A 17,579-nucleotide genomic window follows, 5' to 3' on the forward strand; every position below is an offset into this window, starting at 1 on the left:
CACGGCAAGAACCCACCGGTATGAATGCCACGCTCTGGCTCGTCTCCGGGCAGTGCCGGAGCCAGCCCAAGGCAGGACACCGAGAACTGTTCCGAGCCGCCTCCAGGCGCCCACCGCTGCACCCCGGGCGGGGAGGCCCCAACCTCGGCACAAGGGCGCCCCCGTCCGCCCAGGCCGTAACACGGTGAACGCCGGTTTCCGCCGCCGGTCGCCGCAAGAACGCGCTGAGGGAGGACCGCCGGCAGCCAATAAGAGGCGGCGCACGGGTTCTATAAATAGGCAGCGGCTGGGCAAAGCCTTGTCTTCGTGCTCCGCGCTGCGGCCATCGTTCTGCTCTCCGCTTCTCACCGCTGCCCTAGCATGTCGCAGACGATTTCTTGGGTAAGTACAAGACCGGCCCAGCGGTACTCGGTTAGGTGGCTGGGTGCCTGCTCGCTCTCATGCGAGGGTGGCGGTCATCCGTGTCTTGCTGACACCTTCCCCTCCCTGCCCCCCGAAGCTCTGCGGGCTCGCGGGCAGGTGCGGGGCGCGCCGCGCCCTCGTTCCCTGTGAGCGGGGAGGGTGGAGGTGTGGGGCGCACGCTTCTCCTTAGGTACTCCCTCGGTCCTCCCGGGCTCCCCTTCAGCTCTCAGGAGCAGTAGCACTGCTCCCCGGAGTCACGTCTGTAGCCCTCCTGCTCCGTGGGTGTGAGCTCGTGTACCCCTGCAGCCCTCCCGCGGCTTTTCTCCGGACACACCTGTTTCAGGGTGGGGGCAGGTGGACAGCGCGGCGCGTGCACCATTCCCCCGGTCCATCTCCCCCGACTCTCCGGCTTCGGGGGTGCAGCCGTGCAGTCCCTCTTTCCTCTCCCCCGTTCCCGCTGACCGCCCGGCCCCCTCTCTTCCCGCAGCACCCCCAGCAGCCAGGCGGAGACAGCAGGCTGCCAGTCCTCAGGAGATCCGCGGTGGCCGGCCCCAGTATGCGGCCGAGTTCCCGCACGGCGCTGGTGGACATCGGCAACCGCGTCACCGAGCCAAAGGCACAGGGGGCCACCAGAAATGCGGCGATCGGTGGAGGCGGCGGGGGGGAGCCGGACGGCAGACCCTTGCCCTCTAGTCCCAAGGCGAACCACGTTACCAGGAGGAAGAGGAGAGCCGCTCCCAAGAAGGGGGCGCCGCCAACAGCGCCGGAGCCGAAGCCAGAACCCCACTCGCAACAGGTACGGCCCGAGGCGGTGCGCCCTCTGCCACGGCTGGGTATGCGGTGAGGCCGTGCTGAGCAGGGGCCCTCAGTCGTGCCCTCGGATAGAGGTCGTGAGCAGTTCAGTGCCTTGCTGGGTGTAGCTCACCCCACAGGAGCTTTCCTTTGCCTGGCCCGCAGTGGGCTGAGGAAAGTCCTGCCTGGGCTGATCCTGAATTTCCTTGCAGCTGGAGTCTCATTCCCAAATCCCCACGGAAATACCTGTATGTGTACCATCAGATGATGTGATGTGTCAGGCTTGTTCTCATGACTTGCTTCATGTGGAAAATGTAGTTGATGAAGATGATAACGACCCAGAGTACTTCCACGACTATGCAAAGGACATCTACCAGTATCTGAGAGAGCTTGAGGTTGGTAGAAGTAGATCAGAGCTCAGGGGGCATCTCCTGACACACTGAACCTGTCGTAGGCGTGGTCTGGAGCTGGTATTCACTTTCACCCATGAATTTTCCTGAGGCACTAGTAAGGGATACCCCAACTTAAAATGCAAGATTAAACTGAGCTGATTACATAAACACATACTGGTTGTTAGATGAATCAACTAGTAGTACTAATACCATGTTCTTTCTAGCCCATCTCTAGTAAACAAGGAAACCCTATGCCTGTAGGTTTTGCCTATACTGAGCTCTGATAAGCTGTAAGATGCCACAGAGGCTAGACATTGCAATGCTGTAGCTAAGTGACAAGATTTATTAACTCTATTCCTTCCACACAGGAAAATTGGACTATCAGACCCAAATACTTGGCTGGGCAAGAAATCAATGGGAAAATGCGTGCTGTACTAATAGACTGGCTTGTGCAAGTACAGATAAGCTTCAAACTCCTTCAGGATACCTTGTACTTGTCAGTTGCCATCATAGATTGCTTCCTGCAGGTGAGTGTCTCTGCCATGTGTCAGGAAATTCCTTCTTCTGTAAGCAAAAGCACAGGCAGCCCTGATCTGTAATACCATCATAGACATGTAACCCTTAACAAAATATAGCTGACCAACAAACGGCATTTGATGTTGAATTGTATGCACCACATAACCCCCTCAGCTGTGAAGAGGGATTTGATGTATCAAAACTGCTTCCTCTTCTACCTGATTTGATCTCAAAGCCTTCCAAAACCCCTGCAGATGACTGCAAGAGATGATGTACAGTTACTCTGTATATGCAAATATGAGCATGCTGCCATTGAACAAATCTTACACAGGCTACACTGAAAAGCTGTGCTCTGAGCTCAGGCCTATGATTCATATAAATCTCTACTGCTTCTTCCTACAGGACAATACTGTTTCTAAGAAGATGCTGCAGCTGGTTGGTGTCACAGCTATGTTCATTGCCAGCAAATATGAAGAACGGCATCCCTTGCATGCTGCAGACCTTGCCTATGTAACCGATAACACTTATACAACCAGACAAATCATCCAGATGGAGCTTCAGATCCTGCAAGCCCTGAATTTTCATCTGACTCGTCCCCTAGCTTCACAATTCCTAAATATGGCTTTAGAAGTTGCAAAGGTAGAGCTGAGAACACATGTTGATATAAGCAGCATCTGGAAAATGCCATTCTCAATTGTGGCAGGTTGTTTAAAAGGTTCAGAACTTGAGTATAACAAAAGTTTAGCAGCTAAGCCTGGTTAAGGCCTGTCTCCCATGTAGAAACAGGTCTTGCTTGCTTTCAGTCACATGAGCCTAACCCACCCAAAATCGGAGTTAAAAAATCTGCCTGGTACTGCAGGTAACTGCTATTGAAAGGAGTGGTCTTAGACTAAGCAGCCTAATACAGCTCAGAACTGCTCTGCTATTAAGCCACTTAAGTCTCGAGCCCTTAGCTCTCAAAACGCTTGCTAAGGAAGTATTTCTTCCTGCTTGATTAAACAAAGGTTTGACAGGATGCTCTTGCCTCAGAGATAGCCAATATTCAACTCTCCTTCTGTAGGTAAACACAAGACAGCGTGTTCTGGCCGAATACCTGATGGAGTCGACCATTCTGGACTATGATATGGTTCACTTCCCTCCATCCAAGACTGCAGCAGCTGCTTCCTGTTTGTCTCTGAAACTTCTCAAGGGATGTGAGTGGGTAAGTTATGCTTGTTAGATCACCTAGTCTGGGACCTGCTCTCCATCTCCACCAGCTTAAAAGGCCAAGTATCCACCTTCTGCTTCCTTGTGGTATTTCAGCATTTGCTTGTCTCTCAGTGACTTGTTAAAAAGGGGCAGTAATTGTTAACCGTCCTCTGGCAGGCAGGAGACCACAACTGCCCAAGAGAAGATAAACAGATAAATGGGTTGTTCTGGTAAGGTTGTCTAATGATTTCCCTTCCTTTCAGAGAGAAACTCTACAGTGCTACACATCTTACACTGAGAGTGACCTCCTCCCAGTTATGCAGCACATAGCAAAGAATGTAGTTCTTGCGAATAAGGCTACCACCAAGGAGAAGGTAAGAATCTCATGATGCAGGTGGGAATATGTGTGGTGCAGTTGGGGAGTATGTGTGGGGAATGTGTGGTGCTCTGAGGCTGGCTTAGCTGTGCTACTGCTCTCAGACTTCAGCTGAAGCTCTTGCCAAAGTGGTGTGAGCCAGCCATGAACTGGGTGTGTGTGCCAGGATGGGTTTGGCTTGGCCATCAAAGGCTTGGGAAAGCTGGAATAGTGTAAATTTATGAACAGGGTAAACTGAATCAAAGTTACCTCTGCAGGCAATCAAGAAAAAATATGCTAGCTCTAAAACCATCAAGATAAGCACCATCGAACAGCTGAACTCACCTGTCATCTGGAATCTAGCCGAGTCTGTCACTAACTAAAAAGCTTTAACTCCCACACAAAGTCAGTGCCAACATTGTTTTTATAAACCCTTATTATGTATTTTGCTTATACTTTGGGATGTTTAATAAAGTATTTCATTTTATTCTGTGTGGTTTTTATTTTGTAGTCGTAGAGGTAACTCGCGCCTACCGCTGAGGCATTGAGGCTGTGAGCAGCGTTGGGGTGGGTGGGCCCTGGCGCGGCTGCAGAGGCCCATGTCTGATGTAGCGTCTGTACTAGTCGAGTGGCAGCGTAGCTCTGTTATCGCAGTATTTATTTACTGTAGTATACTTATGTTAATTGTGTGTAGCTTCCTGAAGGAGAAAACGGGTCCGAGGCTATTACCTGCTCTTTGCCTGCCCCCCGTCCGGTTTGTGCGGTGCTCCTCGACTCCGCTCCCGTTCCACCGAAGCACCCCCTTGTGGAGAAGGGGAGGCGGGCGGAGAGCAGGCTCCTTCCCAGGGCCCGCCCCGCCCGCCGCGCGCGGGCTGCTGGGTGTCCCTGACCCGCGCAGCTTGAACGGAGTGCGGGGCAGTCATGGCGGCGGCGGCGGAGCAGCAGCCGCAGTCGCAGTCGCCGCAGCAGCAGCCGCCGGAGGATGAGCAGCAGGCCATAGCCGCGGTGGACGTGCTCTGTTTGCTTCAGTCAGTGCTGGGGGCCGGGTGGTGCTGCGGGGCCCCTTTGGCGCCCACTGCTCCGGGGAGCGGCGCGGGGCCTGACCATTGTCCTTCTCCTGCAGCTTTAAGGACCAGATAAAGCAGCAGTTATTGGAGTGCAGCGCTGTAGCTGACGCCGGTGAGCTTATCCCTGCGCTGGCTCCCTCCAGCAGCCCCCTCTCCCCTCCCTGAACGTAACGTTGTAATAGACGTAAATGTTTTGAAGTTATCAAAAGTGTTCATTACAACAATGAAATGTTTTTCTTAACCGATTATCTGACTTCGGTTTCTAGACAGCTGTTGGAGACATGTTTAAATGCTTATAAAGCTGCCGTCTGGTTATTGCCCACTGCTCTTTCTCCCCTTCGGTTTCTACTTGCGGCTTCTCTGACACTCAGACAAGCGATGATTATTTAAGTGTGCTTAAGTGCTTGGCAGCAATACTGACTTAAGGCTTTTTTTCTTGTTCCTATCGTGTTTCCGTTGCCTGTATCTTCCACTGAACCAGCCAGGCTGCATAGATAGAGCAGTGCTGCCAACTAGCTTTGACATGTCTCAAAAGCGCTAAATGGAAATACAGTAAAGCCTAGTAATTTCTTACATATAGCTCACTAATAGTGGAAGAGATTATAAGGTGTGGAGGGAGAATTAAGAAATACTTTGTTAGTACAGTTGTCAGGCTGTTTTATGCTCTGTAGATTGTATTTAAAAATCTCTGTTGTGCCTTTTTTGTTAATGACATTCTGTCTTTGCAGGTAAAGCAGCTGACTCTTATGCTGGCAAGCAAAAGCCTGTGCAGATGTACGTCATTGGATAACTTAAAACTTTTGATGTATTTTAAATGAAGAGAAGGGCTAAGAACTGAGTTTGGAGGTCCTCTCTAGCTACTGCTGTATAGTAAATGTCTGGATTAACCATCATTACTTTGCAGAAGTCTGGTGAAAATAAAGGAAATTATGGGGGAAGAAATATTTTGCTCAGTCTGATGATGTAGTTTTGTATCTGATGTGGCTTCTAAATTTGCAGTGCTCTTTACAGATGGCTAGAGTTCACTAATATAAGTTGAGCATGCTAAAATACTCGTAGCCTTAATAGTTTGTGGTTTACAGGAAAAAATCTTTAGATACTTAGAGAGCAAGTTAAAGTTGTGACACTGCTTTTAGATTTTTTTGATATCTTCATAGTGTTTAGGATTCTGTTTTCTTGAGGAGGGGGGTGTTGTGTGGTTTTGTGTGTGTGTGTTTAGTTTTGGTTTTTTTTTCCTTCAGTGTCATAGAAGATTATAAAAAAGCCATTGAGAATGAAAAAGCCTCTTTCTGGAGCAAGACGTTAGCCTTGCAAAGGTAGAATTTTCTTCCTGTTTATTTGGAGGTTTTCTGTTTGTGCATACACACATACATGTATACATAATTCTGATTAAAACAGGATTTCAAAGTGATACAGGGTGTGGTACAAACATGAGTGACTTTTAATAACACTGAACCAGTAGGAATACAATTGGTGATACTGGGGGGAAAGGGGAGGAAGGAGGAATCAAGTTGAAATATGTAAACTCAGAGGTTTCTGCAAAACTGTGGAAGTCTGACTGTATGAATCGGTAAACGTATTTCTTGGCTGCATTTTACAAATGCTTATGAAAAGGTAGTTGATAGGATAAATATTACGTATCTCCTGTGTTGCATGGCTGTTCATTTGAATTCCCACCTTTACCCAGTTTACCTTCTGCAGATTGTGGGATTAATGGTTTCTTAGTGTGTTTGCAAGAGAGAAGGGAGTTGCCACTCACCAGTAATCATAGATGCACCTTTTTTGTCCCGAGGATTAAGCCCCTTTATTTAAGAAGCATGATATTTAAAAGGTACTGAGAATTTTATATGTATAATTCTAATATTAAAGTAGCTATAAATGGAACCTAGGAAATGTATTTTCTGTTACTTGTCTCAGTCTGTTTCTCCCAGTTTCATGTAAGTTCTCATCAGTTTTATTTTTTTCTCCATGCTATGCAGGATGCAGGTTATGGCTGCCCTGAGAGACAAAATGAAGCAAAATGATAATGACTCACAGTAAGGTGTTCTTGGCAAAAAGATGGCTGGAAAGGAATGGTCTTTACAGAGTTTTCTCTGATACATTTCTGCATTACTGCATTGTACCTTTTTTAAAAAGCAAGCTTCTTTCTTCTAGTTCTGACTGAATGATATACTGTCCACCTTCTGGCTGGAATCTGCATGATCAGAACTCTTACACCCAGGGTGGATTTACATCTGAACTAACCAATCTTTGATTACAGAGATCATAATTTTTTATTTACTAGTGAGAACTGTTTGTAGTGAAGAATTTTTTTGCCTTTAATACATGAGTTATCTACATTTATAATAGCTGAGCACATATTACAGGCTTGTAACAGGGCCTTGGCGCTGCTTTCCTGCCTTCATTATTTCATTAATTTGTTGTGTAGAATTGAATGTCCTTGAAAAAGGACAGAAAGTTTTGAACATGTTTAGAATCAGCTTTTAATTTCCTGCCCAATATGAACAGGTGAACACATCTGAAGCGTAATATAAGAAATTTAACTTCTGTCAGAAATGCAGCTGAAAACATTGCATCATCATGATGTCCCTGCCCCATGCCAGAATTCAAGAGCTTCAATTAGCCATTCTCAAGTGGTTAGGCTTCTGTGATGCCTTTCAAGCTTTGTGATTTGAAATGTTAGACAGACTTAACTGAAACTGAGAAACTGAGGGAAATTAAGGAGGCTGTTTGGCTCCTACAACAATACTTAGGTTTGGTGGGGGGGGGGGGGGAGGGGATTAGGGATTTTTTTTGTTTAATCCAAATAACCTTGATTAAAACATTTATGCTGTTGACTCATTAATACTCTTCCTTAATGTATGCAACTGTGTTCCTTCCTTAGACTGATGCTGGAAACTTTGCAAGACATAGTAAGCCTCAGCCAGGAAATAGCTGCATGTCAGCAGGTAAGTGGCAGTCATAGCTTCTATTGCAGTTGTTCAGGTCAACATGATAGGCACAAACGCAATTTGAAAGTATTTAGATTTTACAAGTCCTTTGAAGCTAAATGTGTGGCCCAAAAGGTGCAGTGCCTACTGGTGTTAAAATCACTGAATTTATTACTTAAAGTGAGTATGTAAGAAAGTCTGTTTCTAGAGCTGCCCTTAACTGCTTTTGTGATTGGAGTTAGCATTTTTCAAAATACTTTGGAGCCAGGAGTCTAAGAAATGTTTTTTTTTTCCTTTTTTCCAGCAAGCACGTGAAAAGGAACAGAAAGTGGCTGACATTCAAAAGGAAAGACTTTGTAAGCATGTTAGCTATACTGACTTTGTTTGAATGTACACTTCATGTTTTAAGGTTCTTGTAGCAGTATTAATTTACATCTGAAGTAACTACCAGATGCTCAACACAGTTATAAAACTTCTGAAAAGAGCAGGAAGTACTGCAAAAATGAGCTGCTGTGTTGTCTACTTGAGCATGAGACTGACCATTAGAATGGGAGACACAAAAAGATTCTCAAAGAATGTGGTGGTGTTTTATTACTAGTGTAAGCTCCCCGGGAAATTACACATCATCTAGTAATTTAAATCAATATCTAAAGTACCTTTTTTTGGCAGATTGCACCTTTATGAAATGTTTGCAGAATAGGGGATGGGTTTTACTTGCAAAGAATCTTTGTATGTATGTTGGTATTCAGTAGGCTTGTTAGAGTGAGTCAAATTTAGATGCGGTCAGCCTTCGGAATCTATTTTCTTGAGTGAACCTACTGTCACATGACCAGGTTTGCCAACCATTTTAACAGTCACTGTGTTTCATGCATACAAAGTGGTGTGTATGTTGACAGTAATGAAATTAATGCAAGGAAGTATCTATCTTTTTCGAAAAAGTGAACGCCCCTAATATCTTCAGAAATAAGGGGAGGAATGCTGTGTCAGCATTCTTCCAATGTAAGAACTGCCTCTAAATAGCTTTATTCAGCCTGTTTTTTAGCCTGGCTTCCTATAGAACACTGGTAATGTTCACTGATGTGGTACACATACCTCTTGTACAACTTTAGAATTTGTTTTCAGTCAAGTCTGAAAAAGGGGGAAAGATCTTAAACATCTGACAATGAAAATTGTGACAACTGTAGGTGAGATGTAGAACAGATACTCGAATTACAGTCTGTGTCTGATGAAAATAAGAGACAGTGTACAAAGTACTTTCTGTTTTGCTAGCAGCCAGGGAAACAATGAATGTGCTTTGATACCAGGTACCCACAGGACATACTGCCTCTTGAGTGAAAGGAATATCTTGATATATACTGTGGGAAGGGATGGAGTGTGAGGTTAAGGGTATTGCAGTGGGAGTGCCTTAGATGTTTTGTGAGATAAAAAGCAGATCTTTAGTTCTGCTGATCATCTTACTGCTCTTTAACACTTAATTTTCCTCATAATGGAAAAAGTACTAAAAAAAGCCGGAAGACAGAAACTAACGGAAATCCATGACATGATGAACAAACTAAAAGAGAAACAAACAATTGAGGATGTGAAAATGCTGGAGAAGATGCGTATTGCCTACCAGAAAGAGAGAAAGATTACTTCAGTAATTCAAAATGTATTGCAGGTAAGGTGTTTCAGCTTTTAAAAGCCAGAGTACAGTTTTGCAATAATAGCAATAATATAGTGTCCAGTAAACGTTACTTTGGGCAACGTTCTGTTTTCTAATGACTTTAACAATAGTAATGGAAAAACAGCTATATGAAAGGAAAACTGAATAAATCTTTATTGCTTTAAAGGTTGCAAGCATGAAATTGTCAGAGTTTTTTTTTTAATAGTTATTTATGGAATTTCAAGACAGTCTATCAATCTGTCTTACTCTTTTTATTCCCTTAAAGGTATAAAAACAATGCATTTTCTCAAAGAATGTCTGTTAAAGTAGTGGCTGTATTTCCTTATACTGAAAGTCAAAAGTCACCCCTACACCCCCCCAAATCAGTTCCCCTATCTCATGATTAGGAAAAATAAGTAGGTCTTAATCCCATGATGCCACTGAGCCAGGCTGCTGCTCTGCACTCTGCCCTTCTGACCAGCTGTGCTTTCTCTGTGTTGCCGACTACAGCCTTGTGAAAGCCTTGGCCTGCACCCATGGCCCATCTCCAGTAACTTTCTGTGGTGTCTTTTGGTTACCCATTTGGTATCAGATGCTGCAGACTAGCCTGAATCTATGTAGCTGGCTGGCAGGTCATCTGGAGTGTGAAGACGCTAGCAAGGAAGAAAAGCTCATGGTTTGGTATAGGGTGAAGGTGCCTCTGGAGCATCCTGTGCTTAGAGGGGCACTTCAGTAAAGGTCACATACGCTGTGCTGCAGCCAGGAACTGTGCCTCTCACTGTGTGATTTGTCCTGGCTTCCTTTGCCTAGCCACATGGATTAGTGACCTAGGTACAAAGATGGAAGGCACACTTAATTTACACAGTAAATTGTAACTGCTCTTGAGTTTTATCTGCAAACAGGCTATGAAATCCCAGTTCAGCATGTACAAAGTTTATTTAAAAAAAATGGGGAAGGGAGAGGACAGAGTGGGGGGCTTCAGGTAAAGACAGGATATAATCACACTGTGAATTTGGATGATCAGAAGAATTTCAAAGACAGAAAAGCGAGTTGCATGGTTTTGTGTTGCATGGCATCTACTACTAGCTTGCATTGATAACAAGGTTAGATCTCATATTGAGAACAAGAAATTAAACATTTTAGTGGGGTTTAGATTAGATCTCCTGGTTTTGTATTCCTGAGATCTTCCGAGCCGTAAGTAGAGCAAATCTTTTATTGGTTAACTTTAATAATTCCCTTTTTCAGTCCAGAATGGCAGGGTGAGAATGTCAACTGTGGTATCTTAAGTTTGAGGCAAACTTTATGTGTTAAAAAACAAATTCTCTAAATTCCTATGTTAAAAATAGGGATAGTGTGCAAGCACCTCTGGGGAGTTCAAAGCACCACTTATTTTTTTACCTATGCATTGGCAACAGGATCTAAATTACTTTTCTTCTTTGTCCCATCCCACCTACTTCAAATACTGCTGTGAATTTAAAGCGCTTCCAAATTAAAAATTGAAAACCGGACAGATTTTGAGAGAATTTAGTGGGAATAATATTTTTTCATGATTTTTGTTTGTTTTTTTTTTTTTTAACCAAACTTCCTTTCTTACAGTGCATCATACTTGGAAGCAGAGTTAACTGGGCAGAAGATCCATCTTTAAAGGAACTTGTTCTACAGCTTGAAAAAAAAGTCTGAGTTGGGAGAGGTGGTCTTTAATTTTTTTCATATAGTGTACGTACTCACTCTCCTGAATTTAATAAATTAATACACATTATGAAAACATAATTTGACCTTTCTGGGGGTGTCTGTTCACTGAAGAGACTGAGAATGTAGTCACACAATTCTTTGAAGTGAAATTTAGTTCCTGGTATACAGTAAATGTTTGAACAGGAGCCATGGCTGATGAAACTATCTGAAAAGACCACTTACAGCTATACTCTCCCAAGTTAAAAAGAAGAATTGATACATTTCAAGGTTTTATGTAAAATTCATCTTAACCCAAGCCCTGTGTGGAGTCCAAACTGGAAGATCTTTGGGGTTTATTTTCTTTTTTTTGTATTATTAAAGCATTAATGAAGTGTTTAAATTTTTATGTATGCTCAATTTTACAATGAACGTTTTCTGCTCGTAGTAATCGGTTGTGCCTGTGCTATGTGCTGCTTAGTTACAGCCCAGTTGTCCAGCACTGGATGCAATCCGTGCCTGCCATCCCACATAGCAAAATATGTGAATGCTAGGCAAAGGGATGACTTTGTCTTAAGCGCTACTTTAAATTGACTTTTTCACTGAATAACCCACATCTTTGTTTTATGCTTGAGAAACTGAGCACATCATAGCACGTAATGTTAAAAAAGACTGTCGCTTTTAACTTTGCAAGTGATTTTTAAGTTTTCGGGGGATGGGCGGGACGTGTTCTCACCCAATAGACAACACGCTGTTTTCGTCAATGCTGTGCGGTGGGTTTTGCTGGGTACCTCGCCACAGGCCTGCGCTGTGGGCGGGGCCCGGCGCTGCTTCTCAGGAGCCGGCGGCGGGGCGCCGTGGCGAGGGGTCGTCATGGGCAGTAAGATGGCGGCCGCAGCCAGGGTAGTTCAGGTAGCCGCGCTCGCTAACGGGGGCCGCGGAAGGGGTGGTTGGGGCCGGAAGCCCGTCTCCGCTCTGAGGTGGGCCTCGTTTCGTGTGTTGCCCCGAGGCCTGCGGCGGCCGGCGCCTGAGGAGTCTCAGGGAGGCTGGTGCCCTTGGCGCGGGGGAAGAGACGCGCGGCAGGGCCCGCTAGTTGTTGGTGCTGGGTTGTGTTTCCGAAGGCTGCTGTGGAGCAGCCGGCACCATCTGGTGCGGTGTGCGGGAGGGGAGGGGAGGGGGCTAGCCGGCAGCGCCTTTCTAAGCCATCGTTCTTCAAGGTGAAGGTGAGACGTGGAGTGTTCTTGAGAAGACATGTTTTAAGAATAAGCAGTGTGGCTTCGGCTACAAGCTTTATCATTTATAGGTTTGGTTTTAATGGAGGTAGTCAGTTTTGTCCAGCCAGCTGAACAAACATACGGGCAGAGCACAGCTAGTAAGTCCATGTGTTAAAAGTTCTAATTTGTGTGTCCACGGTAGCAGTTCTTGCGCACACACATACAGACTGCAGTGAGAAAAGGAAGAGAATGCTTGTTCCTGCTCTGGATATTAGGGCGGAGGAGTACCTTTAAAATTGACACTTCTCCTGGAGTAAATACGGAATTTAAATAGGTAGCAAGTGTATCAATGGTGGTGCAGAATGCAGCAGGATAGAAGTGGTTGTTTAATACATTGTATGTTCCATTTTACTTTTGTGGAGGTAATGTGTTCTAGAAATATATTTTACTCTCGCTGTTTCTCCCATACCTTGCCTTGTTCCAGGTAGTAAAGCCACATACTCCGTTAATTAAGTTCCCTGACAGATTGAGTGGTCCCAGACCTAAAAGTAAGTATATCAACTGCAGGTCCAATCTGCACCACATTTATTTTTTTTGCATTAACTGTTTTATTTAAGAATTGGCACACAATTTTTCTGTTTCAGCAATGCAAGTCAACTGATTTGAAGCAGTTTCTGAAAAGTGGTTGTTTTAGTTGAAGGTAGCTCTTTGACTCTTCAGACTATATGTGGGAATACACATAATACATGCATGACTTTATTTCTTGGTCAAGGCAGATTCAGGAAGAATCCCATTTTTCCAGATACTAATATTTGCCTGAAATGATTATGCCCAAGTCAGTTTGTATTTGCAGAAATTATGTTGCATTTTCCTCATCTTTTCTAGTCAGGGTGTGTGCTGTCTCCAGTATTTAAAACCATGATTATAGCCATATATTTTAAAAAGTATTTCCTTGTGCTACTAATTAAAAAAAATAATTGCAATCTTTGACATTATTTTTTATGCCTCCATCTATGTTGATATTTACAGGATTCCAAATACTGTTATATTTAAACATCAAAGTTACATGAGCGATAATTTGGTTTAATACTCCTTTTCAGTCAGCAAAGCATTTGAAACTAAAGTAGGAGGCATCTGAAGGAGCCTCTTTTATACAGAACCTCTCACTTCTGTATAAATGGTACCACACCACAATACTTGCCACAGCATTATCGCATTTGTGACTTAGCTTATCCATTAACATTCCAAAATATCTACAGTGCACATCAAAACCCTCCAGGAACTGTTTTCTGCAATAGCTTTGTCAGAATTCTGTATGTTGTGCACAGTTCAGCCAAATACAGCACCTCTCATGCCAATGAACTGCTGTCTCAAGAGGCTTGAAAACGTGCTGCTTACCTCCTGTTTATGTCTGCATCAGAAGATTTTTGGGGCTATATCTTTTAAGTATGTTAGACTTTTGTACCTTAACCACGTTCTGTCATCTCACTGGTAAATTGCAGTCTACCTCATTTTGCTTGAATGCTGTAGCAATAACTGCATTTCAGTGTACCAGGCTGTTCCTTCTACATAGCCAAACAGAGCTTTGCAGGTAGAGCTTGAACATTTAGGGCCTGGGTGCTTGAAAGGCCAACAGAATTGTTACTGTATTACTCCTGCAACATGATGACCTCAAACAGAGAACAGGAAGATGTAGTAGTGACTGTGTTTGAGCTAAAGCAACAGTCTGGTACTGCTGAGACTTGTCCTCTGATGTTTTTAATTGGCTAATGCATGTACTCCAACTGCACTTCAGACTGAAACATACAATAGTGGAAAATCCTTGGCAAATCTCTAGACATTTTTGTTTTGTGTGGAACAATTTTGGAGAAACTGTTTCTTGGGTTTTTTCTTACATAAGGTGTGCTATTTCTTGAAACAAAAATACTTTGCCCTTGTTCAAAGTGTGCTCCTTCTGATGGGCTTTCATCCGCCGTGCTTTTTGGGACCTTCCATTGTTCCTCAACCACCTGATCAACTTGGGATTTTCAGATACAGTCCTCTGACAGAGAACTTCTGAATATGCCTCTCAGGGGTGACTTTTTTTTATCTTTATTTTAAACCAGTAGTGGTTCAATCACATAGCCACAGGTGTTTGATGCCCCAGTCCTGCCATTGACTCAAGCCCACTATGGCTAAAACTGTCTCCTCTCGTGTCCTCACTGGCCTTGTTAGAGACAGGAGGGATTGAGGCAGGCAGCACTATGGTATTTTAACTCCTTGCATTCTCTGACTCACCTAGTCTTGATGCTGCATATAGTTATATAGGCCCACCTTCCCAGTTGTTTAGATGTTGCATTTGTCTGGCTCATTTTTGAGGAGTACTGAGAGGTTCCCCATGGAAGCTTTCTACTTTATCAGGTGTTTTAACCTTACATATACACCTCTGAGTGTTTATGAAGTAAGCATACTGCTGTGAGACTCCATCCTGCGAGGTGGGGTAATTGCGTATTTCTGCATTACAGTCAACCATGGTGGGACAGACCTAAGGTTTCTGGTGCTGACTTGAACAGTGCTGCCCTTTTATCATCTCTTCTCCTATCTTCAAAATCAAGACAACTTCTTTAATGTGAATTCCCGAAGCCTAGCTCCTAGCCCTCACCTGTGCTGTGCTTTATGTACTCCTTGGTCTCTGCATTCATTAACACTGATGGTTGATAATCTGGTATTTCGTGGTCATTCTACACATCATTAACAAAATCTGATAGGATGTCATTTTTTATGTTAGAAAAGGGTACAACACTGCATTGCATGTTGTGGTATGTTGTGGTTGTGAGCTTCATCTCTTTTTTACAGAAAGATAAAGCTCACAACTCTCTACCTTTATTTCAGTCGTCTGACTTTACAATCACAGTAAACAAAAAGCATAATCTCACTGGATCTTAGTTATTTATCTTGGTTATCTTTCTACCTAGCTGCCTCCACACACTCTGTTTTTTTGATAAGTACAGCTTCCCAGTGAAGAAGCCTGTTAGGATATATGCTGATTTATCTTCTATTCCTGAGTCAGTATTTCTGCCACTTGAATATGCTTTCTCCTACTGTCAGAATTTTTTCACTATGCTCTTGATACATATAACAAAAATAAAAACATGCTGTGAGAAGTAGAATGTCTAAATCTTTTAAGTATTTGTTACAAAGAAGGTAACTGTTAATAACTGGTAATTTTTATTTGCTGCCCATTAATTAATTTTACAGTGTTGTTACATTTCTGTAAATGGTTTTGCAATTTGGGTTTCAGTACAGGAATCCTCACCAGCAAGTGTGCCATCTGTTCATGCTTCAAAAGCACAGGAGTCTCTAGGAGGCAGAGCGCCGCCGTCTGTTAGTAGAGTACAAGGTACACCAGACACTTACGAGTTAGTAAGAACCTTACCTCAGAAATACAGAAGGAAACTTATGACAGATGAAGAGATTGGCTATATTCAAGTAAGTTTCATTTATTAGTGTGTGTTGTCTGTACGTATGTAGCGTTTAGGTTCCTTCTGCACCTTTCTCAAAGTTTCAGATATTTTACTACCTTGTAATTCTTTCTGTGTGTGTGCTCTGAGCTTTCGTGGCTTTGATGCACAATACCCAACCTGCAAATTCTTAGTACTGAAGGTACCCAATTTTCACTAATTAGTAGCTTGTGTATTGCTGAGTAGAGAAATACAGACATAAAACAGACATGCAGATACCTGGTGATTGTCAGAGCCTGCATTAATCACCCTCACTGCAGCTTTTTTGCAGCAGCTGTTTTGTGTGTAATTTGAATGTGCTGAATGGGAGGACAGGAGTCCATACTTAAGCCAGTGAAGGTTTTAAGTCCAGAATACTTCTCAAACTATTTTTTATGAGTTATTTGTTAGTAAGTTAACTCTTGTATTTCTAGTAGTGGAAGCATTTCATTAAATTTGATATGGATATTTTCTGCAATATTTGCAAATAAGGTATCCATACATGAAAGGCAAGAAAACCTGCTCTGTAACAGTTCTCTACTGCAAATACTGATGCTTAAAAAGGGAGAATGCACAAAATATGAAAAAATTGTGAGACAGTTGTGAGTTTGATGTGAGAAGCAGCTTCCCATAGCTTTGTTAAATGATAAAGATGCCCTCAGTGTAACCATGTTAGTCAGTTAAATCAATTTTCCCATGTGTTTGTGGGTAGAGTATGATAATTAGAAATTAGTTGCTTCCCATAGCAATACACTCCTTGACATCTAGCATAAATTTTCTAACAGTGAGATAGATCATAAAATAATTTTTTTGGGAAAATATGAATGGAATACCTCTCTGATTTCTCGTAAAGATTGTAATGGCTGACTTTGGCTTTGGTTTTACTTTGGAATAATTTTAGTTTGGAAAATAATTTTAAAAGTTACGTTTATTACTGCTGTGATCGCCAGACCTTTCTAAAGCGAGTCAAAGACAGGTTTCTTCAGAGAAGTGGATGCAGCTGTAATCGTAGGTTGCATGTGTTGATCTTTTTGTATCCCCCCCTGAGAAAAAATGAGCTGTTAGCAGCAGATGCAGGTATTTGACACTCTGCACGTGTTCTTATGCAGATTAAAAATCGATACGTACACCAGAAGTTAAAACCAGAACACTGTGTGTTAGGCTGTTAACAGTGTGAAAAGATTTTACCTCCATTTCCCTTTCTTTTAGTGGAATATATTTAACTCTTGCTTTTCTTTTACAGCGTGGAGGTCCAGAATAAGTATGGAAGATAGTTCACAAGCCATTGTTGGAGAGTGAAGTGTCGTATTCACAATAAACGTATTTCCTTTAAGATTAAAAATGACTGTATACCAATAGCTTTAATACGCTCTCATAAAGCAGGTGAGAAGGCTGACACAATACACGATATTAATCTGTGATTGAGGAGGGTTTTCTGTTGATGGCTAACTAGCATTGATTATACTTGATGTCCACACCGTTTCCTAATTAGCCATTTGCACACTTGACCATATAACTAAGGCATTCTGTTTTGCCACGTCAGAAGATTGGGACGTTTCATCAGGAACGATTCTGGGGGCAGGGAGGGAACGCTGCAGTGTTCTGAGGGGTGGCTGAGCCATTGCGGCAGGTCTCGGCAGTGACCAAGCATGAGGCCTGGGCTTGGGAGCACAGTGAAACCGGGGTGCTCCGGCACGGCGGGGGTTTCTGGCCCCTCCAGAGGACGCTGTTACGGGTGTGCAGCGCACCGCCCGCTACTCGTCTGTGTCTGGGTGCCGTTCGGGCCCCCACTGCTCCCGGGGGGGGGGAGGCGGGGCCGGCAGCAGCTGGAGCCTACTTCCGGCAGCGCTGTGTGCAGCCGCTGCCCGCGCGCTCCGCGGGGGCGGGGCTTGAGGCAGCCGTCACAGGGGCGGGGGAGTCCGGCGGGCCGGAAA

At 43.8% G+C, this 17,579-nt stretch overlaps 3 protein-coding genes across 3 annotated transcripts; all 3 read left to right on the top strand.

Annotated features, from left to right (window-relative positions):
* The first annotated feature begins 336 nt into the window (after positions 1–336).
* On the top strand, positions 337–4,135 carry CCNB1 (cyclin B1). The gene is made up of 8 exons (XM_062612345.1): positions 337–381; positions 890–1,198; positions 1,407–1,589; positions 1,955–2,113; positions 2,505–2,741; positions 3,163–3,303; positions 3,554–3,664; positions 3,924–4,135. The coding sequence occupies exons 1-8, from the start codon at positions 361–363 to the stop codon at positions 4,026–4,028; spliced, it is 1,266 nt and encodes a 421-aa protein (XP_062468329.1). The 5' UTR covers positions 337–360; the 3' UTR covers positions 4,029–4,135.
* A 431-nt stretch (positions 4,136–4,566) lies between these two features.
* CENPH (centromere protein H) lies at positions 4,567–11,159 on the top strand. The gene is made up of 7 exons (XM_062612274.1): positions 4,567–4,663; positions 5,929–6,028; positions 6,692–6,748; positions 7,597–7,660; positions 7,947–7,998; positions 9,139–9,299; positions 10,881–11,159. The coding sequence occupies exons 1-7, from the start codon at positions 4,567–4,569 to the stop codon at positions 10,962–10,964; spliced, it is 615 nt and encodes a 204-aa protein (XP_062468258.1). The 3' UTR covers positions 10,965–11,159.
* Positions 11,160–11,764: 605 nt separating this feature from the next.
* Positions 11,765–17,051, top strand: KGD4 (alpha-ketoglutarate dehydrogenase subunit 4). The gene is made up of 4 exons (XM_062612346.1): positions 11,765–11,864; positions 12,651–12,714; positions 15,447–15,634; positions 16,889–17,051. The coding sequence occupies exons 1-4, from the start codon at positions 11,826–11,828 to the stop codon at positions 16,904–16,906; spliced, it is 309 nt and encodes a 102-aa protein (XP_062468330.1). The 5' UTR covers positions 11,765–11,825; the 3' UTR covers positions 16,907–17,051.
* The last annotated feature ends 528 nt before the right edge of the window (positions 17,052–17,579 follow it).

This window comes from Pezoporus occidentalis, unplaced genomic scaffold (genome assembly GCF_034315485.1).
Source record: "Pezoporus occidentalis ecotype Australia unplaced genomic scaffold, CSIRO_AGI_Poc_V1 ctg16, whole genome shotgun sequence".
Taxonomy (NCBI): Eukaryota; Metazoa; Chordata; class Aves; order Psittaciformes; family Psittacidae; genus Pezoporus; species Pezoporus occidentalis.